Raw genomic sequence first — 22,830 nt, 5'->3', positions numbered from 1 at the left:
CAGCAAATGAACGGGAGCAAATCAAATCGCCTTTAATGTTCTCTACAAACAGAGGGTGGCAAAGAAAGCAATGTGCATTACGGATCATCTTTCTCGGCCCCTCCGCTGCGAGTTCATACTCCTCCCCCTTCAGGAGACGCCTCTGCGTCTCCAGCTCTAATACTAACAGACCCAGAAAATCTTTCACCCCCACTGCAAACTCTTTTTCAAACAGTGGATCGTAACCCTCTTCTCCCTTATCTTATCTTGCAACGCTGTTTCACTGACTTCCTGGCTGGTGAGATTTTGTCTGTCGTTGCGTAGGGACATCACCCCAACGGGGCAATAAATCTTGAACTGAACTGAATGACAGCATGGCGGCGGGCAGGAACGGCGCTCACCTTGGCGAGCTGTATGAGTGTGTCGAGCACGTGCCGGCAGACCACGGGCGCCGCCTGCGGGTGGATGTGCACGGTGGACCCGCCCCCGGCGTGGCGCTCTGTGTGCTTGCGCCCGCCCGCCACCGAGCGCTGGATCTGGAAGATGTTCGTCCGGCAGCCCAGCGCTGCGTCCATGGAAACAGAGAGCCAGGAGAGCTGGCTGGAGCTGCGGGACTCCACGCGGTTCAGGAGGTCCAGAGAGGACGGCGCGGGCCCGGGGGCGGCGGCGGCGGACGACGAAGAGGAAGAGGGGGGGTGGAGGCCGGCTGGGGCGGAGGAAGCCGCCACCAGTTTCCCAGAAGCCCCCGTCAAACCCCTCTTGCCCCGCTCGTCCTGGGAGGAGGAAGGAGCGGGTGGGGTCGGCCGGGGCGTCTCGATACACAGCTCGCTCTCGCTGCTGCGCTGCAGGATGGACAGCAGGCTGCGGATGACCCAGCCGCGCGTCTGCGAGTGGTAGCAGAGGTTGCGCAGGACGCGGTGCAGGCGGCTGGTGTTGAGCTTGGGCTCGTCCACGAAGAGCAGCACCAGCAGGCAGGACAGGGCCTCGTGGTCCAGGAGCAGCCGGCCGCGCAAACGGAGGAGGGAGTCCACACTGGAGCTGGAGGGGCTGGGGGTCGGAGAGAGAGAGGGACAAATATTCTAGGATTAGAGAAACATTCTTCCCCAGATTTACAAATGAATCCCAGAATTCCCACACCTGCCAGAATCACAACTCCCAATCCGACCGGGAGAGGGAGGGGGGAACTTGAACTGGCAGCCCAGTATGTGATCTCCTGTCATAGCCTGAGGAACAGTGAGCCTGTCTCCCAATAATGCTCCATATGTTTATATGGAAATATTTTATGATGTCTCTGTATTACACATGTATGTAAATGTAGATTTTATTTGTTTTTGTGTTTGTTTTGCTTTGGCAACACTGATTTTACTCATCGGTCATGCCAATAAAGCACCTTGAATTGAACTGAATCGAGAGGGAGGCAGAGAGAGAGGGAGAAATGGAAAGAAAAGCAGGGTTAGCAATTTCCTCAGAAACTACTGCAGATGACCCCTAGGTGAAAACAGGAACAGAAACAATGAAGACAAGCTCAACACTACTCTGGCCACTACAGGGGAGAAAAGACGTGTCCAAGGCGTTACAGAGCGGAGGAACGAGCGCAGGCACGCAGACCGGAGCGTTTCCTTTCTCACCGCGTGTGGGTGCCAGAGCCGCCCATCTGGAAGGCGCCCCCCCTCTGCACGGCGAGCCGGGTGTACTGCACGCCGCGGTTGCCCCCGAGGCGGCTGGTGAAGGCGGGCGAGCGCAGGATGGCGGACAGCGCCGAGGAGCTGCTGTGGCCGAAGAGCCGCTCGTGCATGAGCTGCCGCTGCCGCGCCTCCTGCTCGCGCCGCAGGGCCTGGGCCTCGGCGGCGATGTCGGGCGGCATCACGGCCAGCACGCTGTCCTCCATGTCCTCCAGCACGCTCCGCCGCAGCTCCGACGGCAGGGTCTGGATGAAGGTGACGGGGTCCATGTGCTGGTCGCCGCCGGGGGGCGCCTGCGAGAGCTCCCGCCGCTGCTGCTCCGCCCGCTGCTGCGCCAGGACCTGGAGAGGGGAGGGAGAGGGGCGTCAGCGCTCCGCGGAGAGAGGGCACAAGTCGCCAAGAACCCAAAATCCAGGGACGGGGAGAAAGAAGAAAGTGGGAAGGTGGGGGGGGGGGGGGGGGGCGGGGTTTAAAAAAAGAGAGCTTGTGATTGAGAAACGAGGGCAAGACTGACCTCTTCCTGGATGGCGGGAGGCAGGGCGGCCAGGAACTCGGGGCTGACCTCTGTGACCCCTGCACTTCCCACCAGCGGGGGTGTGGGAGTGGGCAGGGTTGTCGTAGCGACGGGGCGGGCAGGCGGCCGGATGCCCAGCTGGTTCTGCAGAACCTCTCGCCGGATATCCTCCGGGAGGGCTGCCAGGAAAGAGGGATCGACGCCCTCTGGGAGATTAATCCCTGGGACAGAGAGAGGAGCGGTTGGGTTAATGCAGAAGGGTTTACACTACTGAGATGGCAGCGCTCAGCCCTTCGTCTGGGGTCTGCGCTTTCTTTTAGACTCCTGGTTTTACTGTTTCGGCCCTCAGTCCTGGGACTTCAAAGCCCTTTGTTTCCAACACCGGCACACAGGACGGTAACCAGCCTCTGCCTTGATCTGCCTGCTCCTCCCTGTCTATGACTCGGCAGCTCCTCACAGGGGAAGAGTTTATTGATAAACGGAGGCAGGTGGGAAGAGAACCTATTGCATCAAACATGCCCACCAGGAAATTTCTTTCCTCCTCCACAGGCCCTGCAGGCTATCTCGGGCAACATGCCTGAATGAGGGCAGTTCTGAGAGCCGAACAGGGTTGATACCCATTACAAATCCCAATCAGCTAAACGAGAGCCAAAAGCATTTTTAAAAACAGGCTGCAGATGGAAAACTGAAATCAATAAGCCTGTGAAGAAGAACTCAGCTAAAGCACAAATCAATAGACAAAGGGCTTACACAGAAGCTGGGAAGGAAACCATTGTATAGTCAGAGAGTTTACAACTGATGGAAATAACCACTGTGACAAAAGCAACAGCAACAGGAAAGGAATAATTTGGACGGGAACAGCTTAATGCCCATCACATTGACGCTGTCTAACTGTGCTCACCTGCCAGCGGGTCTTCATCCTCATTGCTGGTGGAGGGCAGGGGCTCCTCCTGGATGGCCTGTGATTGGCTGTCAACGGTCTCACCCTGAGGCAGGGTCTCTCCAGGGGAGGAGACAGGGGCGGAGCTGCAGGAAGGAGGGAGGAGAATGCAGGACTTACAAGTTGCCTAAATGCATACATCATCTCGTATGGCAAAATTAGGCACTGCCACCTTTTTGTGTGTTTCAGGGTGAATCTGAGCACTGACCTAACGTCCCCCTCTCTCTGGCTGTCGGGCTCCACGCCTGCCCCACCTCCCGGCAGCTCCCTGGCTCCCTCGTTGGCTGTTGCCGTGGCGGCAGGCTCCTCCAGGGTCCCGGCAGAGGCGGGGCTGCTGGTGTCCATCGGAGACCCTTCCAGCTGAGAACTGACGGCAGTCAGCGCGTCCGAGCCCTCGACACGCTCCGGACTGAGAGAGGCTGGGAGAGAGAGACGGGGGGAGAAAGTCTCAGCTGACAACAGTCATTCAACATCAGCAACGTTGTGTCTCGGCCCTTCAAGTGGCTCTCAAAACGGCACATTGTCGTCGGGCAGTCCAAGTAAGTCGGTCCCGCTCACCGATGGTGGGGGCGGGGGACATTTCCATCTGCGTCGCCTCGGCCTCGCTGCTTGGCCTATCAGATGCCGGCAGTTCTGGGAGCTCCGCCCCCGACAGAGCCGCCAGCGAATCGGATCGTGTCTCGGACAGCAGCCCTCCCTGCAGGAGCTCCGCGATGGGCTGGTGCTGCTGGGCGACTGCGGTCTCCAGGGTAACCAGGGCATCGGGGGCGGTGGGCGTGCCCTCGCCCGAGGGCGGCGCGGTCAAGAATCCCTCAGATCCCCTGGGGGCGTCAAGGCAGGACGACACACACTGGGCCTGGTCAACCTCTTAAAAAGCAGAGGGGGGAGGGAACAGAAAGGGAAGGGAGGAATGGGAAGGAAAAAGGAAAGAGAAATAGTAGTGAGGGAAACAGCAGGAACTGCAATAAAAGCAACATCTGGCAACGTCGGCATCCGAGTCTGAACGATTATTACCCCCGTTCCCAGTATCTCATCTCCTCCATGTTCCTGTGCGATTTTGGGTGGGGGGGATGTGTGGAGCTGCTCCACTGGGGAAGGCAGTAAGTTGTATAGTTATCTCCGCAAGGGGGCACGCATCCCAAACCCCAACAACAACACAACTTACTACCTCACCCCAGCAGAGCCCTGGTCCTCCTCTCAATAGTTTCACCCAAAGGGGAGGGGAAAAACAACAAAGACGCACTTAAAGACGCACAGACAGCATACAACATGAGCGTAAACGAACCACACAACCATACAGAAAAAACAGACGCATTGTAATATACTGTAGCTGATATCGGGCCAGAGCAAGAATCTGGCGAGGCCACTGCTGTACACTCTCCATGCAGAGCTGATCTCAGGTTCTGACTGGATAGTAGTGATCAATCTTCTCCGTGATTGACTGTGGGGCTCTTTCCTTTTTTTACTCCTCCTGCCAGAAGCAATCTGCTGCTCTGCGGGTCGCCGTGGGAAAGACAGTAGGCTGTATAGTTATCTCCGAGATCGGGTATGATCCTAAAACTATACAAACTACTACCTCAGCCCACAACGCCCAGACTGTCCGTCCCTCGGGTGTCTCCGCACTCCATTTATTTTCCTGTAAACCTGCTCAGTTAACAAGTTGCCAAGTCCCGTCACCCACTGTGGAAAGCCTTCAAAAGTGATACAAATGTTGCTTGCAAAAAGGAGGGAGACAAGTGTGTGAAATGCGAAGGCACGTACCAGCAGAGTTCTGTCCTGTAGCACCGACGGCACGCATACCCGAGCCCTGTTGAGTTAAAAGGGCAGAGGTGAGAAAGACTCAGGGCATTGCTGTGCAAACCCATAAATACAGCCCACACACAGAGAAACAGGTTTTGACTGGAAAACAGGGTGAAATGCGGGTGATCGCTTGCAATCGCTTCTGGAAAGAAGCAAGGGTGCCAACTTGAACAGGAAGCTCGCAGGAATCTTGTCCTTCCTTCGCTGACCTGTAGGCTCTGCTCCCGCCCTTCCTCTCCTCCGCTGGGCGCTTTCTCGCTCTGCTTGGCCTCCTCCTCCTCGGCCAGCTGCCTCCTCCTCTTCTCCCTCCTCTCCTCCAGCTCCTCGTCCCTCAGGCTCTCCAGGTGCTGCATGATGGGCACCTTCACCACTGAGAGGGTAGCAGACGAGGAGAAAAAGACAAATGGTGGGAGGAAAGGGACACAGAGGGGGATATAATAAGAAAGAGACCAGCCACAGAGAAAGAAGCGGTTATTCAAGAGTTTGAGGCTGCACTGTGAGCACTGCAGTGGAAAATCTGAATGTTCCTCAAGAATCTAGTGGGCATATGGGTTATTCGAAAACTATTAAACAAACAACAGATTCAGGGAAGCATCTTCAGGGAAGTCGCCTATGATGGACAACAGAGCGAGTGTCCTACCTGCCACGCAGTCGTGCATGCTTTCAGCATCCAGCACTTTGCACTCATCGGTCCAGCGGGTCAAGGCCGTGGGGATGCTGGACAGCGTGCCTGCCAAGACAGACGGTATTAAAGATGAGACACAGACAGAGGAGCCAGAGGAACGCGGAGCTGTCTTTCCGAGCTGCTTCATAGTCTCGGTCTGATTCCTTGTCTGATTGTGGCTCTTCTCCCAACAACCACCCCCACCCCCTCCACCAAATTCTCCCTCGTTATTCCATCCTTTTCCCTTCACCCCCCCCCCTGCTCTCCCCACCACCCGCCTCACCAGCCTGTCCGCCGGTGCTGCTCTGCTCGTGGAAGAAGTCGTCCAGCAGCTCGTCGTCGGAACGGGCGATGATGTGCACGTCGTCGTTGCCGACCAGGAGCCGCGCCCTGCCCCGGGACTGCAGGGGCAGGCTGCTGGACAGCTGCAGGATGTCCGCCGCGGCGCTGGGGCCCAATAACCTGGGGGGCCGGTAGAGAGCGAGAGAGATGCAGCAGAGCAGGTGGGGGGAGGGGAGGGACAGAGAGGAAAAAGGGACCAGGCAGAGGAGGAGGAGGAGAGGTTAGAGAAAAGGGGGGGGGGGGGGAAAGAGGGGAGGGCAGGAACAGAGAGAAGGAAAAGGGAAACAGAAGAGAGCAGGTAAAAAGTTAACAAGACCGTACTAGTTAACTGCAGAACACAAGCACACCATATGGAGATGGGGGGGGGGGGGGGGGGAAGCAGGGTGCTCAGTAATTGCAGCCAAGTGACAAATACACCCCGACTGGGAGGGGTACCTCTGCAGGATGAGGGGGGGGTTGGGCTGTCGGTTGCCAGGGTAATGCACGTGGATGGTGTGCCCGGTGTTGGCGGTCAGCTGGCGTAGCGTGCGCTGGCTGCGGCCAATGCCCTGGGCCAGCCGCCCTCCTCCGGCGCCGCCCCCTAGCGTCAGGGTGCTGTGGTCGGCGTGTCGCACCATCAGAGGATGGGTGCTCGGGATGTTGCCGGGAGATGGAGGGATGTCAGCTGGAGAGAGAGATGGAGAAAGAGGTAATGACAAACTATTTTTAAGCCAAATTAAATACACCAGATCCCTGCTCCTATCATTATCAGTGTCTACACTGCTTCTCTTCACCCTGTGTTGCTGAATTGCATCTAAACAGTTTTACATACAGTGTTATCTTTTACTGGTGGGAAACTGCCGTCCTTGCGACCCTGATGATTTCTGTGCAGTATATCAGCAGCGGAAGGCAGTGCCATTATCAGGGAGTACTTCCCTGTGTTATAAACTTCGCTGCCGGTCAGGTAGCACATTCTCACCTGTGGTGGAGAACATGTTGTCAAACTCGATGATGAGGTCGTCGTCGCGGTCGAACCTCTCGAAGCGGATGTGCGGCGCAGTGTTGATGTCGGGATAGTCTTCATCCAGCTCCATCTCTGAGCCGTCGTCGTCATCATCCTCGTCTCCCTCCTCGTCATCCTGGGAGGGAGGGAGGGAGGGGGGAAGAAGGTAGAAAAATAAGGAGAGAGGGGTTGTGACACATTATAGCCATAGCCTGTATGAGACAGAGAGAAATCTCTCCAGGGGGTGTCCGTTTTCCACCCTCAGTTTGCAATCTGTGTACAGGGGCTGACCTGGTCGTCCTCCTCCTCTTCCTCCTCCTCCTCTTCTTCCTCGTCCTGGCTGTCCTCGTCCTCGTTGCTGCCGCTGCTGTCCTCCTCCTGTGTATGCTCCTCGTCCTCCGGCTCCAGGATGTTCATGGAGTCTGAGAGTCAGAGTGCAGACAACAGTGCTGTTACTGTAGTACTACCGCACGATTACTACAGCAAGGAATCAGCCTGAACACTGTAGAGGAGTCCTGCCGTAGCAGGTAATAAAGCCACCACATACAGAACAGAGGTGTTGTCATGCTGTACTTGTACAACCACTATATTACTTTTTGTTGCAATGCAACTCCAACAGTATTGGAGGAAATGAGAATATTGGGCTACACTGGATTTTAAAGGGTCTATTACATTGTAATTGCACTGGATATTCGAACACAAACAGATGACCTGGTAATTACAGAGTTAGTACAGCACTGCTGCACTGTGTTTCGTTATTTCAATTGGTGTTACGACGTGTTATCATACAGTCATTACCCTCTCGGTTGGCCTGCAGCGTGGAGGCCTGGCTCAGGTTGGAGGGAGCTTCATCCATCAGAACGTCCTCCTGCGACTCGTCCTCGCCGCTGCGGCCCACTGAGTGACAGGTCCAAGAGCCCATCAGTTAAGCTGAACTTTTCAGATTCTCAAATGATGCACACATGCTCTCTCCCATCCATCCTGCCCCCCCCCACCCCCTTCTCTCCCTCTCATTTTCGGCCTAAGTTGACAACAGTTCTTCATTCTCCCTCGCCCCTTCGCATTCCTCTCCCTTGTCGACCTGCTTTTCTGCTCTCAGCAATAATACCATCACCGGATCTCTCCATTTTCCTTTTTTTCTCCTCCCCAAATCCACCCCCTCCCTCCCCACCCCTTTCCCTGCTTCTCACCAATGATTGCACTGTTCACAGTCCCAGCGTCTCTCTCCAACAGCTCGTCGATCAGGTCCACCAGCTCGTTCTCCACCTGGCGCACACAGAGTTTAGACTTGAAGCCGCGAGTTACATGGTGTAGAAAAGCGAGTGCAGTGTTATGCACAGAGGTGTGGGCGTGTGGTGGGCAGGGCTGCACGGTGTTACACACTACACATTGTACAGTTGCGTGCTGGGCTGTTGTGTAACTTGCTGCGTGGGGCGTAGCCTGCTGCGTACTGACCTGCATCTCCTGCGTGTTGAGGACCTCAGGCTGTCCGGCAATCACCACAGTGTCCCCCTCCGCCTCCCCATCCATGAGGTCGTTGTCCGTCCCTGCTGCCGGGGTGCTGTCCTCCTGCGGCTCAGCCTCTCCGGGTTCTCCTGAGACAGAAGGAGGAAGGAGAGGTAAGGAGTCTTTAAATGTTCAGCAGTCTGAAATATCAATGACGTGAGACCTCGTGAACTCCGCTGGGTTAATTTAACCCTCCTGATCGGGGCTTTGGGTCAGTGCGCGTGACCCGTTGACAAGCGTGGTAGAGGTTAGAGTGGCCCGGCGTGCGTTACCCGTGTCCTGCGTGTTGCTGTTGCTATCCCTGGCTGTTCCGGCGGTGTCCTGCTCAGTCTTGCTCTTGCTGGAGGTGCTCTTGCTCCCAAACAGGCTGCTGGGCTGGTTCACGATCCGAGAGAGCGTCTCCAGAGGCTTCAGGGCCGCGTTCACTGTGTTGGCCATGTTAGGACTGAGGGGGAGACAGACAGGCAGGTGCTGTCAATAAACACATTAGCTGCATAACGCTGCTGACACTCACACCATCAATTAACAGCAAGGTACACACCAGAAAGGACAAGAGGCAGTCACACAAAATGCTGAGCACATATGCACCCAATTCATGCAGAGCTTACCATTGGCCCAATTCATCTCACCGGTGACCTGCACAAAATTCCAATTGCTTTCGACAAATGACTGACTACTTCCTTCCCTGGAGGATGTTACCCTCACAACTGTGCTTCCATGTCAATGTTAGCCTCTAGAACCAAGAATGAGGCAATCATCCAATCTATTACATTTAAATGAGGTATGGAATCAACCCCAAATTCCTTGAGGAGGTCTCCCGAAAATCTACACAGAGACAGTGCGGAGCACGCCATTCGCCGTGTGTGCTGGCGCCTGTACCTGGACAGGTCAAGGCTGTGGGGCACCCGGGCCAGGTCATTGACCAGCCCCTTCTTCAGGAACAGCCGGATGATGTTGTTCATGCCGTTGTGCTGGGTCTTGGCGGCGGCCGTGCTGTAGAAGCTGGAGGTGGAGGGGCAGGACTCCATGATGGTGCTGATAATGCACATCACCGCTTGCAGCCTGCGGAGAGGAGGAGGGGGAGATATGATTAATATGATTAAGGGGAGGAGAGGGTGGAGAGAACAAACACACAAGAAGACAAGTAAGAGGAAGACGTGCGGGTGCGAAGCGTGCCGCTTACCGCGCGTGTTTCTCCGTGCTCTCGGCCATGGCGAGTGCGCGGCTCAGAGCCGCCTTCACCTCATTCACCAGGGCGACTTGGGCGTCCGTGCCGGTGCCCGCGGCTGCCAGGCTGGCCAGGAACAGCCGCGCCAGGGCAGGCGTGTCCTTGTCCTCTGAGTTCTGAGTGTGGGGGAGCAGGTGGTCCAGCACGAACGCCAGCACGCTGCAGTCCTGGAGGAAGAAAGGACGAGAGTGAGAGGTCAAGACAAAGAGGAGAGAGATGCTAGCAGACAACAGACAAATAAAAGGACAACAAAGAGGGAGGGAAAGATGGAAACGGAGAGGGAGAGGGAAGGGACAGGAGGGGGAGAAACTCTGACCTCCTTGATGAGCTCGCTCTGGCCGGCCGTGTAGCAGTAGGAGGCGATGAGCGTGGCGATGCCCACATAGGAGCGCACCAGCTCGGCCAGCAGCCGCAGAATGGTGGAGGTGGGCATCAGCGGCTTGCTGGCCTTGGCCTTGACTCGGGGGTCCTCTGCTGCCCGCTCCCCCTCCCGGTCCTTCTTCCCATCGCGGGCCTCCTCCGGAGTGGAGGCTGCAGGAGCAAGGCAGACACAGAGGGGTGAGTAAACTGGGACATGTGCTCCCCCACGCGGTAACATGGCGCTGAGAGAAGGCGTGAACGAGCAACGGCGAGTGGGCGTGACCAAGCATGGAGAGCGGGCACAAGAGAGGGCCGCACAAAGAAACCCAGCTCTTACCACGCTGGGCGGGCCTCCCCATCCCAGCGTTTCGGCAACACCTGGGTACACGCGGCACAACAAAGAGTACTTTCATAGCAGAGGGGGAGCTGCTGTTTCAAGCTGTCGCGGCAGTAAAGCCCGTGACAAACTGGAGAAGGGGCAGAAGGATGAGAGCATACAGAGGGTACAGTGCCAACAGGGCCAGCAGACAGGCTTACCCTCTCCCTGTGGAGTGCCGGACTGGGAAGACTCCGCTGCACTGCTGTCAGCTGCAAACACCTGGGCCTGAAGAGACAGGGAAATATAAATTAGTCTTCGGAAAGACCGGCAACCGTACAGACATGCACTGTGAACACCTCCCCAACCCCACCAAAACACTTAAGGCACTGTTCAAACACTCGCGTTACACACACACACTGGACTCCCTCGGCACCCCTACCCCCTAAATCTTCCCCTCCCTCACTCCTCAATGTCCTCAGCCCGACTGGGGGACGGCCACACACAGACCACTCCACGTGACAGAGACGGACCGACACGCACACCGCACGCGTGCACTCACACAAATAGGAAAATGGGGTGGGGGAAGGGGGACATGGGGGGCAGAAAGGCGGACTGACGTTGATATTGAAGGCCGTCTGAGCGTCGTAGTCGCTGCCCTGGCGGGTCAGTCTGTACTGCTGATAGACGTCATCTCCCACATCCTGCAGCATCTGACACAACTCCTGGCTGCCCGACGCTGCCACTCCCCGGGGCTCCCCACGCTCCGCTGAGGGGGAGACGGGCACAGCGGGGGAGGAGGAAGACAGAAAGCAGAGACGAGAGAGAGAGAGAGAGAGAGAGAGAGAGAGAAAAAGAGCATGGGAAAGACATGTTAACGCACATCTGCCACAGCAGGAAGACAGATTTCTGTACTTTTAAAATCCGACAAGATGCCTGCCCCCTCCCGGCCTCTCTCACCCTCCTCCGGGGCGTGGTACGCAGCCAGGGCGTTGAGCATGTCGTAGATGACCTCTTTGATGGGCTCGGGGATGGGCGGCAGTGGGGACAGCTTGAGAGGCGTGGTCTTCACCAGCTGCACTGCATTGGGGCCCTTAATGCGCAGGTTCTCGAACTCGTCGTCGGAGGCTGGGGGGGGGGGGGGGGGCAGAGGGAGAGAGGGAGGGAGGAAAAACAAGAGAAGGAAAGATGAGGGAGTGATGGAGGGAAGCAGAAAGAGGAGTGAGAAAGCGGTCTCGGCACAAACTGCCCGGGAAGGCCCGACCCACCTACGCAGTTATGATGAACACATCCGTGTCAATGCATTGCTGTATTTCGAACCCCGTCGTTAACTCACAGCAGACCAGCATGTTTGTTTACAGCTTTTTTTATAACGCCATCAGGTATTTTTTTGTGTACGACGCACACTCCTGTCACCCTCTGTCCACTCGCCCTTTACTCCCTCTGATTTTCTCTACCCTGCAAGAACTTCCCCTTTCCCCTTCGTCTTCCAGAACCCCTCTCTCCCCATTTCACCGCACTCCGCCGCGCGCCAGCCTCTCGGCTCGCCCGGGGGGGGGGGGGGGGGGGCGGACATGTGAGGTGTCTCGGGCCGTCTTCCCTCTCACCCCTCTCACCGGTCCCTGTTCCTCGGGGTGCAGGCAGGGCAATGCGGATGCAGTTGGTAGCCACTTCGGTGAAGCACTCGGGGTTGCGGCAGGCGGCGGGCCCCAGCACCCGCAGAATGTAGTTGATCTCCCGAGAGCCGAGGCTCCCCGAAACCACACCGGACGTGGTGCTGCCCGCCCCGCTCGTCACCGCTGACCGCACCACCTGCACGGGCACAGACCAGGCGGGAGAGGTTAATGATATGAAACTAGGTGGGCCCCAGGGAGTTAGATGGGATGTTCTGCCTCCACAGCTGAATTAAATCCCCACCCTAAACCAAGGCTGCCTTTTTTATAGTATTTTCACCTCTCTTCTGGGTGAACGAATGAGGTGCAAATCTAAATAATTGGCTTTTTTCCAAAGCTTAAAGGTTTTGGCCAATTTCTTAACTTGAAGAGCAGGAGATTAACCGCTTACATCCCAAGTCCATCCCACAAAAATCTTTTCCCCCCCCTCATTCTCCTGACTCTGTACCCTACCACCCTGCCACTTTCTCCACAGTGTTCCTGAGCATGGCAGGGGTCCTCGACGATGTGCCAACTTAAAAAATCGTTCCAAGGAACACGAGGGGGAGGTCCTGTTAGAAATCTGCCTCTGGCCTGGCTTGAGTGCACTGTAGCCTCAGTTTAAGCCCTGAACCAGGCCTCTGCTGTCTATATTTCTAAAGTCATGACAACACGATTAAGGAAACTGCCTCTGGAGGTCTGTGACACACAGGAGTACTCAAAGGTTAAAACGGACACCTGCTGCATGCGATTGTGTCAGAAATAACTGGTGGACGTGACACCTCAGGAGTAACTGAAAGGCAGGGATAACGTTATCGGGAATAGCCACTCCGCTATAAGTGGAGTTGTTTTCTATGATTCCAATACGACTGGTAATGGTCACTCTTAAACCCCACCGGCAGGTGTCAGTCTGTACGCCCCCCCCCGGAGGCAGTACCTTCTCCATGGTGTGCTTGAGCGTGGCGGGGTCCTCGATGATGTGCCGGAACAGCAGGGTGACCAGCGGGGTGAAGCCGTTGAAGCCCGAGCTCTGCGTGAGGCCGAGGATCATGCGCGTGCTCTTCAGCTCGGCGAACATCATGGCGAAGTGGTGTGTGCGCGTCAACCGCAGGCACAGCCGCAGCGTGGCGTGGAGCGTGTCCGGGTCCACCGGCACGCTGATCATACTGACGCATGCGCGGATCAGGACCGTGGTCATGTCTTCGGAGAGGCCCTGGATCACCACGCCCGCCTGGGCCGGTTCCGGAGGGCTCTCCTGGGCGGGGGCCGAGGAACCGGGAGCAGGACCGGCAGGCCCGAGCTGCACCGGGGCTGGAGTGGGCGTGGCTGCTGGTGCCGAAGGTGGGAGCAAGCTGGCGCTGGCGTCTTTCTCCTGCTGCTGCTCCTTCTCTTTGGAGGCAGGGGTCATCTCTACTGCTGCAGGGGGGGGCACTAGTACAGAGAGAGAGGAGGAGTGAAGAAGGGGTGAACACAGGGGAGACATATGGACAGGGCGGCCAGTGGGTCCACCTGTACTGAAAGTCCAGTGTCAGTACATGACCTTGGCCAGCTACCCTCTCTGCCTCCACCTCCGAAGTTCAGCTTATAAGTTTCTTCCATCGCGTCACTAACTTTAAAGGTAACACTTTTCAACGTGCATTGACATTCTCCGTCACTAGAGATTGTAATAAAATCCTGACCCTTTATCGTAGTTTTGTTATTATGATATTCAGATAAAATGTAGTTGGCAATACAGAACACTGTTGCAATACAGAAACGCCTCTAGTTACAATGCTATTGTTCACTAACACACAATGTAATTGTAAAACTGCAATTTGGAAGTCCTTATTGAGTCGAATCACAGCTACACTAAGAGCTCACTACACCAGCATCTCACACGCCCAACCATTGCAAATCGTCTGCACCATTATTTCATGCACCATTACTTGCTTTATTTGCAGTATTATTATTGGTCCGCACTAATGCTTCATCAACTGGATTCTGTCTCAACACTCAGAACATCTAGCAAGACACCTTCATACTCGGCTGCTGGCACAGCAAAACCTTGTTGCCAGGCAACAACACCGGATACAAACATAGCAGAACACAGGGAAGAGGCCTGAGAAAATGTATTTTCGGGTTTTAGTTTGCGTGGATTGCAACAGCACTGTTCGTGCACTGCAGAACATTACAGTGAGAGATAATAAGGGGTCAGGAACACGTCCGTTTACATTTTACTCTTATAAAATAACAAGAGCTGCACACTCCGTGGACAAAAAGATTCTGAATGGGTCCCTCTCTGGATTGCACCCCTCTTGCAATCGGAGGGACACCTGCTTGAGCCCGTGCCAGCCTTACCCGTGTCAGAGTGCGGGTTCTCCGCCTTGGCTCTCTCTCCAGCCTCCTTGCTCTCCTCCACTGCCCTCTCCAGCTCCTGCCCGTTGCCATTCTTGGAGGCCTTCCCGATGCGTGGCACACGCTGCACGGTCAGCATCACCGGTCGCCGGTTCCCCGTCTCCTCGTTCACCTGACGAGTGCAGGAGTGGGAACAGAGGGGAAATCTCGTCGCTCATCTCAGCGATCTCATCACACTCAAAAACAGGCCAGGATGTTAAGACCACCGTTTTGACATGTATATCACAGAACAAGAGCACAGGACTGAACAGCTTAACCTGAAGTCCAGTGCAGCCCTGTGAATCCTGACATGGTGCATCAATACAACTTGGACATCATACCTTGTATGACAGGTAGCAGACGGCTTCATCTGGTGTAGCACTAATCTCACAGCAGCTTATAACAGTAAGCACAGCATATAGCATGGTACTGAAGTATGCATCACTGTGCATTCTGAGTACAGTGTGCAGCACAGCAGCTTACAATAATATATTGCTGGTAATACATGGTTTTGTCTGGTGTAGCATTGACCTACTGCATGCTACCGAAGTATGCATCACTGTGAATCGAGTACAACATGTAGCACAGCAGCTTACAGTAATGCCTAGCAGGCAGCAGACGGTTTTGTCTGGTGCAGCACTGACCTGCACCATGGTGTTGAACTGCACAGTATAGCGCCTCCTGCCTGCAGTGAAGCGCACGCTGCTCTCGCCTCCCCGCCAGGCAGTGTCGATCGTGCTGTTGTTGCTGGCGCTGTAGCTGCACCAGCGGCCCGACCGGTCGTCAAACCAGCGCCAGTTATTACCGTTGGGCTGCAGGTACTGGTGGCGCAGCAGGGGGCGGGGGGGGGAGAGAAAGGGATGTCAGATCGAGCGGCGCCAACGCTATCGCCCTCATCGGCGCCCCCGAGGTCATGATCGCAGTCTGCCTTCAGTGTCTATTCCCTCAGGAGACCCCGTCGGCTGGATGAGTGCTAGCTGTGCTCTCATTACTTAATCTGAATGCTTCTGCATCCATTTTCAGCTCTCCTGTGCCTTGAGATGGCCAAGTCACTAATTTTATTTCACTACTTTTCAGCTTCTGGAATAAAGCTCTTATAAAGAAAATTATTAGAATGCTCCTGTTCCAAAGACTAGCAGAGCCCTGTTCTTTTAACACCCTCATAAAACACAGATAACCTGCCCTCCCAAACCCAGGGTTCAGCCTCAGTATTCTCCCTTCTCCTGCACACACCTGCCCTGGAAGGACACCTCCACAGGAGATAGCACACCTGGAAAGGAGCCTCTGTTTTTGACTAAAAGTCTCTTTTGCTGTCTATCAGTAAAAGTTTAAAATGTAACATTAAGAAAAATTAACACAACCCATCAACAAAGTGTGGTTTGATTTTTTTTTTACAGTTATGTTACCATGACGCAAAGCCCTGAGCAAACTCTCAAAAACCAGAATTATTGCTGAATTTGCGAAGGTAAAGCAACTCCAATTAGAATCTTCACTTCATGATGCGAATATACTCGCGCCTCGTTACACCTGAGCAAGGCAGCTGTGTTTCTCCGCTTTGCTCACCTTATTCATCTGAGCCCTGCGCTTCGAGGACACGGCTGTCTTCTCGTAGAAATCGATCAGCAGCAACACTGGGGTGATCCATCTGAGGGGGGGGCAAGGGCGGCAACAAGAGACGGGACACTTTAAATTCTGCAAAGGTATGGGGCGCAATGAAACACCGTGCCACGAGCCTTCAGAGTTCCCTTTGTCTTTAGGGATGAGGGAAAACAGTGATGCCCTCCCTCTCGGACCGGACCGTCCAGGCAGCCGTGTCGTCACTAGACATCCACGGAAACCAACCGATTGCCTGCACGAGAGCTGAAACGCACCGCAGACTAAGATATGCTGCTGAACGCAGAGAGGAACCAAGTCTCCACTTGGATTAACCCTGCCACAGCAGGACACAGCAAAACCACCTGCCACATGCACTTGCCTGTCCAGGGTGATCCCCAGACATCAGATGGAGTGGTCTGTGTGTGCGGATGTTGTGGGCTGCATATGCGTGGATACCATTCAGTGAACACACTGGCAATGTCTGGACAGCATGCTCAGTGCAGGGTTCCCAACCACCCACAAATCTATGGTCCGTAAATAAAGGTGAGTGTTTACATTTATAATAAAGGGTTTAGTGGCGTTAAGTCCATTAAAAAAAAAAATTGCAAGGCTGTCCGTCTTACTTGGGCGTCTGAACCTCCTTCTGCTCCTTGGCGGCCTGAAGGCAGGGCTGCACCACCTCCAGAAGCTTAATGAGGACATTGAGGATCCCACTGGTTTCCACCACCCGCGCACATGACAGCTTCAGCTCCTACACCGAGAGAGGGAGGGAGAGGGAGTTAGCTCACAGTGCCGGACAGACAGCGGCAAAGGGAGTCAGCCCACAGTGCCGGATAGACAGCGGGAGAGGGAATTAGCACACAGTGCCGGACAGACAGCGGGAGAGGGAATTAGCACACAGTGCCGGACAGACAGCGGGAGAGGGAGGGAGAGGAAGTTAGCCCACAGTGCCGGACAGACAGCGGCAGAGGGAGGGAGAGGGATTTAGCACACAGTGCCGGACACCGGGAGAGGGAGCAGGTGTTAGTGTACAGTGCCGGACACCGAGGGAGAAACAGAAATGGGCAAGGCGAGGATATCACTGGACACAGATGCTGCATTGAGACTTGAAAAAGCAAAAGAGTTAGGCTGACTCCCCACTGAGAGACAAGGAGTTAATACCACTGGACACCGACACTGCAGACACACGAACAGGGAAAGACTTAAATATGCTGTCGGGCACAAGCATTGAACTTGGGGAGGAAAACGGCTTGTGTGTGTGTGTGTGTGTGTGTGTGTGTGTGTGGGGTGCCTCGGTACCTCAAAGAGCAGAGTGAGCAGCAGGATGCGCGTGGCCAGGTTAGAGGCCTGTGGCAGAGTCGCCATCTGGCTGGTCCACTCCGATACGGTCTTGGTGTCGCTGGTGGTAAGCGGAAGGGCTGCTTTGATCAGCACATCGGCAGCCTCCCACACCTGCAGAGAGCAGGAGAGACAGGGTGAGCAGTCCTCGCAGACAGGAGCACATAACGCTTGTATATTACGGGTTACAATTAACATAAGGCAATCTTAGCCGTCTCAAACCGCATTAGTCAACACACAGCGTGAAGGTGAAAAATCGGTATATAACACAAATACAAATATACTAATTTCATACCTGAACACTGTGTAAAACAAGTAATAGTAATAATTCCATGAATATTCCATATGCAGCATGGAATTAACCTATTACTTGTTCCTTTGCAGCCTATGCATGCTGACGCAGCTCCCCACCTGAACTACCACTGTGTAAAACAGGCACATGTCAGACACCCAATGCTTTTACAGCATTTCATCGCTAAACAACTAGAGCATTGTGGTTAGGATGTGTGTATTACAGGTGCATCCCTGTGCCTCACCTGGTTGACCACCTGGCGCAGGATCATGTCGCGGTACTCGGGCCCGTTCCTCTTGATGGCGGTCATGATGAGGTCGCACACGCGGTACACCGTGTCCGGCAGCTCGTCCAGCAGGTGGAAGCAGCCGGGCAGCATGGTGTCGGTGAAGTTGTGCAGCTCCGTGGAGTCCAGCGGCTCGGCCTCCAGGAAGCGCTCCAGGCACCGCCCCTCTTCCTCCTCCGCCCGCTCCCGCGCTCGCCGCTCCTCCTCCTCACGGCGACGGGCCGCCTCCTGAGGGGGTGGGGAGGAAGGGGAAGTGGGAGCGATGTGGCGTGGAGAGAGAGACGGGCAAAGCAAGGGCAGAGAGGAAACATTATTGGAGAGAAGAGAAGGGGAAGGCGAGAAGGAAGAAGATGGAGGAGAAGAGAAGGAGAGTAAAAAGAGTAACAGACAAGGGACAACAGAGAGAGGGGAAAAAAAGGTTTATTGACAAATGCATGCAATAGGCGCCGGTGTGCGTGGCAGTGTGCGACCACGTGCAGCTGACCCTGTGTGTGTGGCCCTGTCTGTGGGTGTGCCTGGCCCTGCGTGTGTGAGTGTAGCAGGTGCCGGTGTGCGTGGCCCTGCGTGTGCGGGTGTAGCAGGTGCTGGTGTGTGGCCCTGTGTGTGTGGGTGTAGCAGGTGCCGGTGTGCGATGCCCTGTGTGCGTGGCCCTGCGTGTGCGGGTGTAGCAGGTGCCGGTGTGCGTGGCCCTGCGTGTGCGGGTGTAGCAGGTGCCGGTGTGCGTGGCCCTGCGTGTGCGGGTGTAGCAGGTGCCGGTGTGCGTGGCCCTGCGTGTGCGGGTGTAGCAGGTGCCGGTGTGCGTGGCCCTGCGTGTGCGGGTGTAGCAGGTGCCGGTGTGCGTGGCCCTGTGTGTGCGGGTGTAGCAGGTGCCGGTGTGCGTGGCCCTGTGTGTGCGCGAGTGTAGCAGGTGCCGGTGTGCGTGGCCCTGTGTGTGCGAGTGTAGCAGGTGCCGGTGTGCGTGGCCCTGTGTGCGTGGCCCTGCATGTGTGAGTGTAGCAGGTGCCGGTGTGCGTGGCCCTGCGTGTGCGGGTGTAGCAGGTGCCGGTGTGCGTGGCCCTGCATGTGTGAGTGTAGCAGGTGCCGGTGTGCGTGGCCCTGTGTGTGCGGGTGTAGCAGGTGCCGGTGTGCGTGGCCCTGCGTGTGCGGCAGGTGTCGGTGCATGGCCCTGCGTGTGCTGGTGTATGGTCCTGTGTGTGCGGTAGGTGCCGGTGCGTGGCCCTGTGTGTGCTGGTGTGTGGTCCTGTGTGTGCGGTAGGTGCCGGTGCGTGGGGATGTATTACCTCTGGAGAGTCGGAGCGCTGCTCCATGGAGACCTCCTGGCCCAGAGACATGGCAATGGCCCTCATCATCTGGTCTTCCTCTGACATGCTCAAGTCCTGCGCAACACATGCACACACATCGCAATCACCACACAGCACATGCGAGACACCACAGCATGTGTGTACAGTGACGGTGGGTGAGTGTGCATGTGTGTATGGTGTCTGCAGATAAACGTTATATATACTGTAGATGTATGTAAATGCATGTGTACAGCCTTCACAAACACGCATGTAATGCCAAAAATGAGGTGTTTCTGCGCGGTCAGATGCAGGCTTTGTATTATATTCCCTGTATGTAAAAATGTTTTAATGAAACTCTTCATATTGTGTCAGTCCTTCCCCTTCAGTTGAAGATCTGTTCATCCCAGCAAGTGGTCAAGTGAAACATAGGGTGAAGATACAACTCACTACAATGACCCAATCAGACCTGCAGCATCTCGTTGATTCTTCAGGTGTGATTAACGGCGTGTATACAACATGCCCTGGCACGGTGTGAAACAGCGTACCGCAATGCAGTGCGTGACAATATTGCTGTGGTAGTGTGCAGGTTACGCAGTGCGAGTGTGAGTGCGTGTGTGAATGGCAGGTGTCTTACCCTGACCACCCCTCCCAGCAGCGGGGGAGGGTGTGTCAGCAGGTACTCAGTGGCCTGCTCCATGGTGCTGGTGTTGAGGAGGGCCTCCATCGCATGTTCCCGGGTAAATCCCATATCCATCAGCTGAGAGAAGGGAAAAAGGGAAGGGATGGAAAAGAAAGTCAACCACTGTAACAAACCACCCACCCTCACCCCCTTGCAACCTAAACACTCCAAAACCGCAGGCTGTCATAGCAACGCCCCCTCCCGCCCTCCCCTCTTGCCTCCTACCTGCTGCAGCTGTTGCTGGTTGACCTGGGGCTCCCTCCTTGGGGCGCTGCCCTCTTCGGCTGGGGCGCTGCCCTCCTCCTCAGCGGCGCGGCCCCCCTCCCTCTCCTTGGCCAGCCTCTCGCGGATCGCCGGCTCCCCCCGCAGGATGTGACACAGGATGGCCAGCATGGACTCCGCCATGCGCCCGCCATACACCTTCAGGGGCTTCCTGTTCCACAGGCTCTGGATGCAGCTGAAGGCCGCCTGGAGAGAGGGAGAGAGAGAAGCGAAGGAGGTCATGGAAAGAGGTCACACAAAGCGGGACCTCAGCACCACAGTGAGAGCACAGTCTCTTGGGGTGCACAGTCTGGAAGATGGAGGCACAGAAATAGGACTGCACTCTCACAGTCAGAGGACCAGACAGACGTGGGTGATTATTCTCTTGTTTAACGCCTCCACACACGCACGCACTGACCTTCTGGGTGACAATGAGGAAGCGGAGCGCGCTGAACTGCGGCGTGTTGGGCGCGGCCCCGGGCAGCTTGGCGGGCAGCGCGTGGGGTGAGTCCAGCACCGTCGTGGGGTTCACCATCTTCTCCACCAGCATCAGCCAGGCATCCAGGAACTCGCCCGTCCCGTCCGGCAGCTCGGTGTGCTCCAGGCCTTCCGATATCGGGACCTTGCCGCCCATAGAGAGCGCCCAATTAAAGGTCCTGCACGGAAATGACGGGGGGATTGGGGAGAGAGAATGATACAAAGAGGTCAGGGAACGCAGTTCTGGCTCATTTTGTTGTCGGAAACTAAGGAGTTTCCAGAATCCAGTCAGTCACATCCCTTTCGGGATTCAGCACCTACACCATGGCTAGGCAGTATGCTTCACACATCCCCAGCACCTCTGAGCTCAGCTGCACTGAATTTCCACCACTGACGTAACGTGCCAAGAGGCCGACGTGCTCGATCAAAGCGGTCCTACGCCGTGGCGCCCTTGCAGGGTGAGACGAGAGCGAGGGTCTAGTGTGCCGTCATGAACAGGAGCATGATGGGAAAGCGGGAACGAGGACAGGAGTGGGGGAATGGCAAGGCACAATGTCTCAGTGTCTCAATGGCGGGGAGAAACCAAGAGATGCACGCTTTCTGCTGCACTGTGAGAAACACTCTGGGATGAGGATTGTGATTTTGGGGATGAATTTTTGCCTAATCCTAGAATTCCCACACCTGCCAGAACCAGAACAGCTTCCAGTCCTCATGGGGGAGGAAACTCAATAGAGCTTCAATCCAGTGTGTGATCTCCTGTCCCAACCTGCAATTCAGCCAATAAAGTCCCAGTTGTCAAAACAGTCAAAGGAGTGCTCACTCGAACAGTGCGTCGTGTCCCCCGGAGCAGAAGAACTTCTGCAGCATGAGGTGATAGGGGTACTTCCTCTCGTCAAACAACATGGGGGACGTGAACCCCACTGAGCAGATAAAGAACGTCAATCTGAAACGAGGGGGTGAAAAAAAGCAGGACAGGGAGATGGAGAAAAACGTAAGCTTTTTTTTTAATCAAGACATTTTAACCTGTTACATTTAATGTGTTCTCTCCCTCGTACCAACACTACCAACATAGAAGCACCACTTCTTCAAGTAAATGAGCCAGAAACACCTAAACAGCCCATCCTTTAAGTCTTCCAGTTTAACAGCAATGTAAAATGATAAATTTAGATTTAATGCAGCAGTAATGCTGGCCTTGCTAATCAGCTGAAGAGCATACCCATCTTGATGCTCCTTCTACATAAAAAGGGCTGACCTCAGAACCAGTGCACTGAAAACAGTACTGTTATAGGTCCTTAACCCTGGGTTTCAGTGTCTTCGTCTCAAAGTTGGGGTACACAGACTCTATATGTGGCGTCTGAGGGTACCCCTTTCACTCGCTTCCTTGGCTTGTCTGAACTCAGAGCCTCTGTCCCCCTGGCTCTGGCGCTTTTATCACGCAGGGGCCCCAGACTGGCTCCCCTTCTTCCTTACCTGAAGCGTGGGGTGGGGGTGTAAGGCGGCGGCTGCCAGGACAGGCCCTTGGTGAGCAGCCGGGTGAGGGAGGAGGCGGTCGCCCGGGCGGCGGGCGTGGGCGCCGTGCTGGCGCTGGCGGCGTGGTGACTGCGGCGCTGCCTCACGGGGGAGCCCACGCACAGCTTCACCAGCAGCCCAAACAGCTCCGCCAAGGCCCGGCCCAGGCGGGAGGAGGCTGGAGGAAAACAGACCAAGACAGCAGGGAGGGGTAAAGGGCTTCGTCCGGACTCTTGTACTCCGCCACGGTGTTGAAACAGAGAGAGGAAAGTCTCTACGCTAAGTGCGCTCAGATGGAGTGGAGAGAGAAAAAGAGACAGAGTCCCTCAGAGAGCCAGAGAGAGAGAAGCTGGGAGACAGAAAAAGAGGGCTGGCTGGTCTCCGTACAGAAAAGAAAGGAGGGGGGCAGAGAGTCTTACCAGAGAGCAGGGGCTTAATCTGTTTGATGCGGGCGGCCATGGCAGGGGTCAGTTTGGACTTGCCCTTGGCGTCGGCCACACTGGGCTCGTCCGTCTCCATGGGGGCCAGGGCATCGCCGTCCAGGCCCATCCCCTCCAGCAGGCCCTGCGCTGAAGGGTCCGCGGTGCCCACTGCTGCTCCTGGCTCGGAGTCCCCTTCTGCCGAGACAGAACGTACAGGGGGGGGGGGGGGATTAATATACACACTTCTTTACCACATCTACTCCACGATCACTCAATAAGAGTGAAGAGAGAAAGACAATGAAAGACAGGGGGGAAGCTGAATGGAGTGACAGCGATGGAAAGAGGGATCGTG

General features: G+C 55.7%; 1 protein-coding gene across 13 annotated transcripts in view; it reads right to left on the bottom strand.

Moving 5' to 3' along the window:
- The window catches only part of huwe1 (HECT, UBA and WWE domain containing E3 ubiquitin protein ligase 1), a 52,727-nt gene that overhangs the window by 10,593 nt on the left and 19,304 nt on the right, over positions 1 to 22,830 (bottom strand). For 8 of the 13 annotated variants that reach the window (XM_088932838.1, XM_088932871.1, XM_088932799.1 and 5 more), the window contains exons 28-65: positions 22,476 to 22,673; positions 22,018 to 22,234; positions 21,368 to 21,490; positions 20,489 to 20,726; positions 20,035 to 20,277; positions 19,765 to 19,887; positions 19,131 to 19,226; positions 17,809 to 18,078; positions 17,234 to 17,386; positions 16,558 to 16,685; positions 15,902 to 15,983; positions 14,983 to 15,159; positions 14,303 to 14,471; positions 12,903 to 13,396; positions 11,921 to 12,125; positions 11,274 to 11,441; positions 10,934 to 11,082; positions 10,535 to 10,601; positions 9,954 to 10,168; positions 9,593 to 9,804; positions 9,289 to 9,471; positions 8,682 to 8,854; positions 8,359 to 8,498; positions 8,094 to 8,169; positions 7,702 to 7,800; positions 7,195 to 7,325; positions 6,880 to 7,039; positions 6,357 to 6,585; positions 5,863 to 6,041; positions 5,556 to 5,645; positions 5,125 to 5,285; positions 4,877 to 4,922; positions 3,674 to 3,982; positions 3,324 to 3,534; positions 3,077 to 3,201; positions 2,176 to 2,396; positions 1,608 to 2,002; positions 381 to 1,026 (exon numbers count right to left, since the gene is read on the bottom strand). In XM_088932838.1, the coding sequence (XP_088788964.1) occupies positions 381 to 1,026; positions 1,608 to 2,002; positions 2,176 to 2,396; positions 3,077 to 3,201; positions 3,324 to 3,534; positions 3,674 to 3,982; positions 4,877 to 4,922; positions 5,125 to 5,285; positions 5,556 to 5,645; positions 5,863 to 6,041; positions 6,357 to 6,585; positions 6,880 to 7,039; positions 7,195 to 7,325; positions 7,702 to 7,800; positions 8,094 to 8,169; positions 8,359 to 8,498; positions 8,682 to 8,854; positions 9,289 to 9,471; positions 9,593 to 9,804; positions 9,954 to 10,168; positions 10,535 to 10,601; positions 10,934 to 11,082; positions 11,274 to 11,441; positions 11,921 to 12,125; positions 12,903 to 13,396; positions 14,303 to 14,471; positions 14,983 to 15,159; positions 15,902 to 15,983; positions 16,558 to 16,685; positions 17,234 to 17,386; positions 17,809 to 18,078; positions 19,131 to 19,226; positions 19,765 to 19,887; positions 20,035 to 20,277; positions 20,489 to 20,726; positions 21,368 to 21,490; positions 22,018 to 22,234; positions 22,476 to 22,673 (7,301 nt within the window). The remainder of the gene's footprint in view (positions 1 to 380; positions 1,027 to 1,607; positions 2,003 to 2,175; positions 2,397 to 3,076; positions 3,202 to 3,323; positions 3,535 to 3,673; positions 3,983 to 4,876; positions 4,923 to 5,124; positions 5,286 to 5,555; positions 5,646 to 5,862; positions 6,042 to 6,356; positions 6,586 to 6,879; positions 7,040 to 7,194; positions 7,326 to 7,701; positions 7,801 to 8,093; positions 8,170 to 8,358; positions 8,499 to 8,681; positions 8,855 to 9,288; positions 9,472 to 9,592; positions 9,805 to 9,953; positions 10,169 to 10,534; positions 10,602 to 10,933; positions 11,083 to 11,273; positions 11,442 to 11,920; positions 12,126 to 12,902; positions 13,397 to 14,302; positions 14,472 to 14,982; positions 15,160 to 15,901; positions 15,984 to 16,557; positions 16,686 to 17,233; positions 17,387 to 17,808; positions 18,079 to 19,130; positions 19,227 to 19,764; positions 19,888 to 20,034; positions 20,278 to 20,488; positions 20,727 to 21,367; positions 21,491 to 22,017; positions 22,235 to 22,475; positions 22,674 to 22,830) is intronic. The other 5 variants (XM_088932830.1, XM_088932886.1, XM_088932894.1 and 2 more) reach the window with 2 other exon arrangements.

Source organism: Atractosteus spatula, chromosome 2, assembly GCF_055471065.1.
Source record: "Atractosteus spatula isolate fAtrSpa1 chromosome 2, fAtrSpa1.hap1, whole genome shotgun sequence".
NCBI classification, from domain to species: Eukaryota; Metazoa; Chordata; class Actinopteri; order Semionotiformes; family Lepisosteidae; genus Atractosteus; species Atractosteus spatula.
This window is presented reverse-complemented; position numbering and strand designations above follow the sequence as displayed.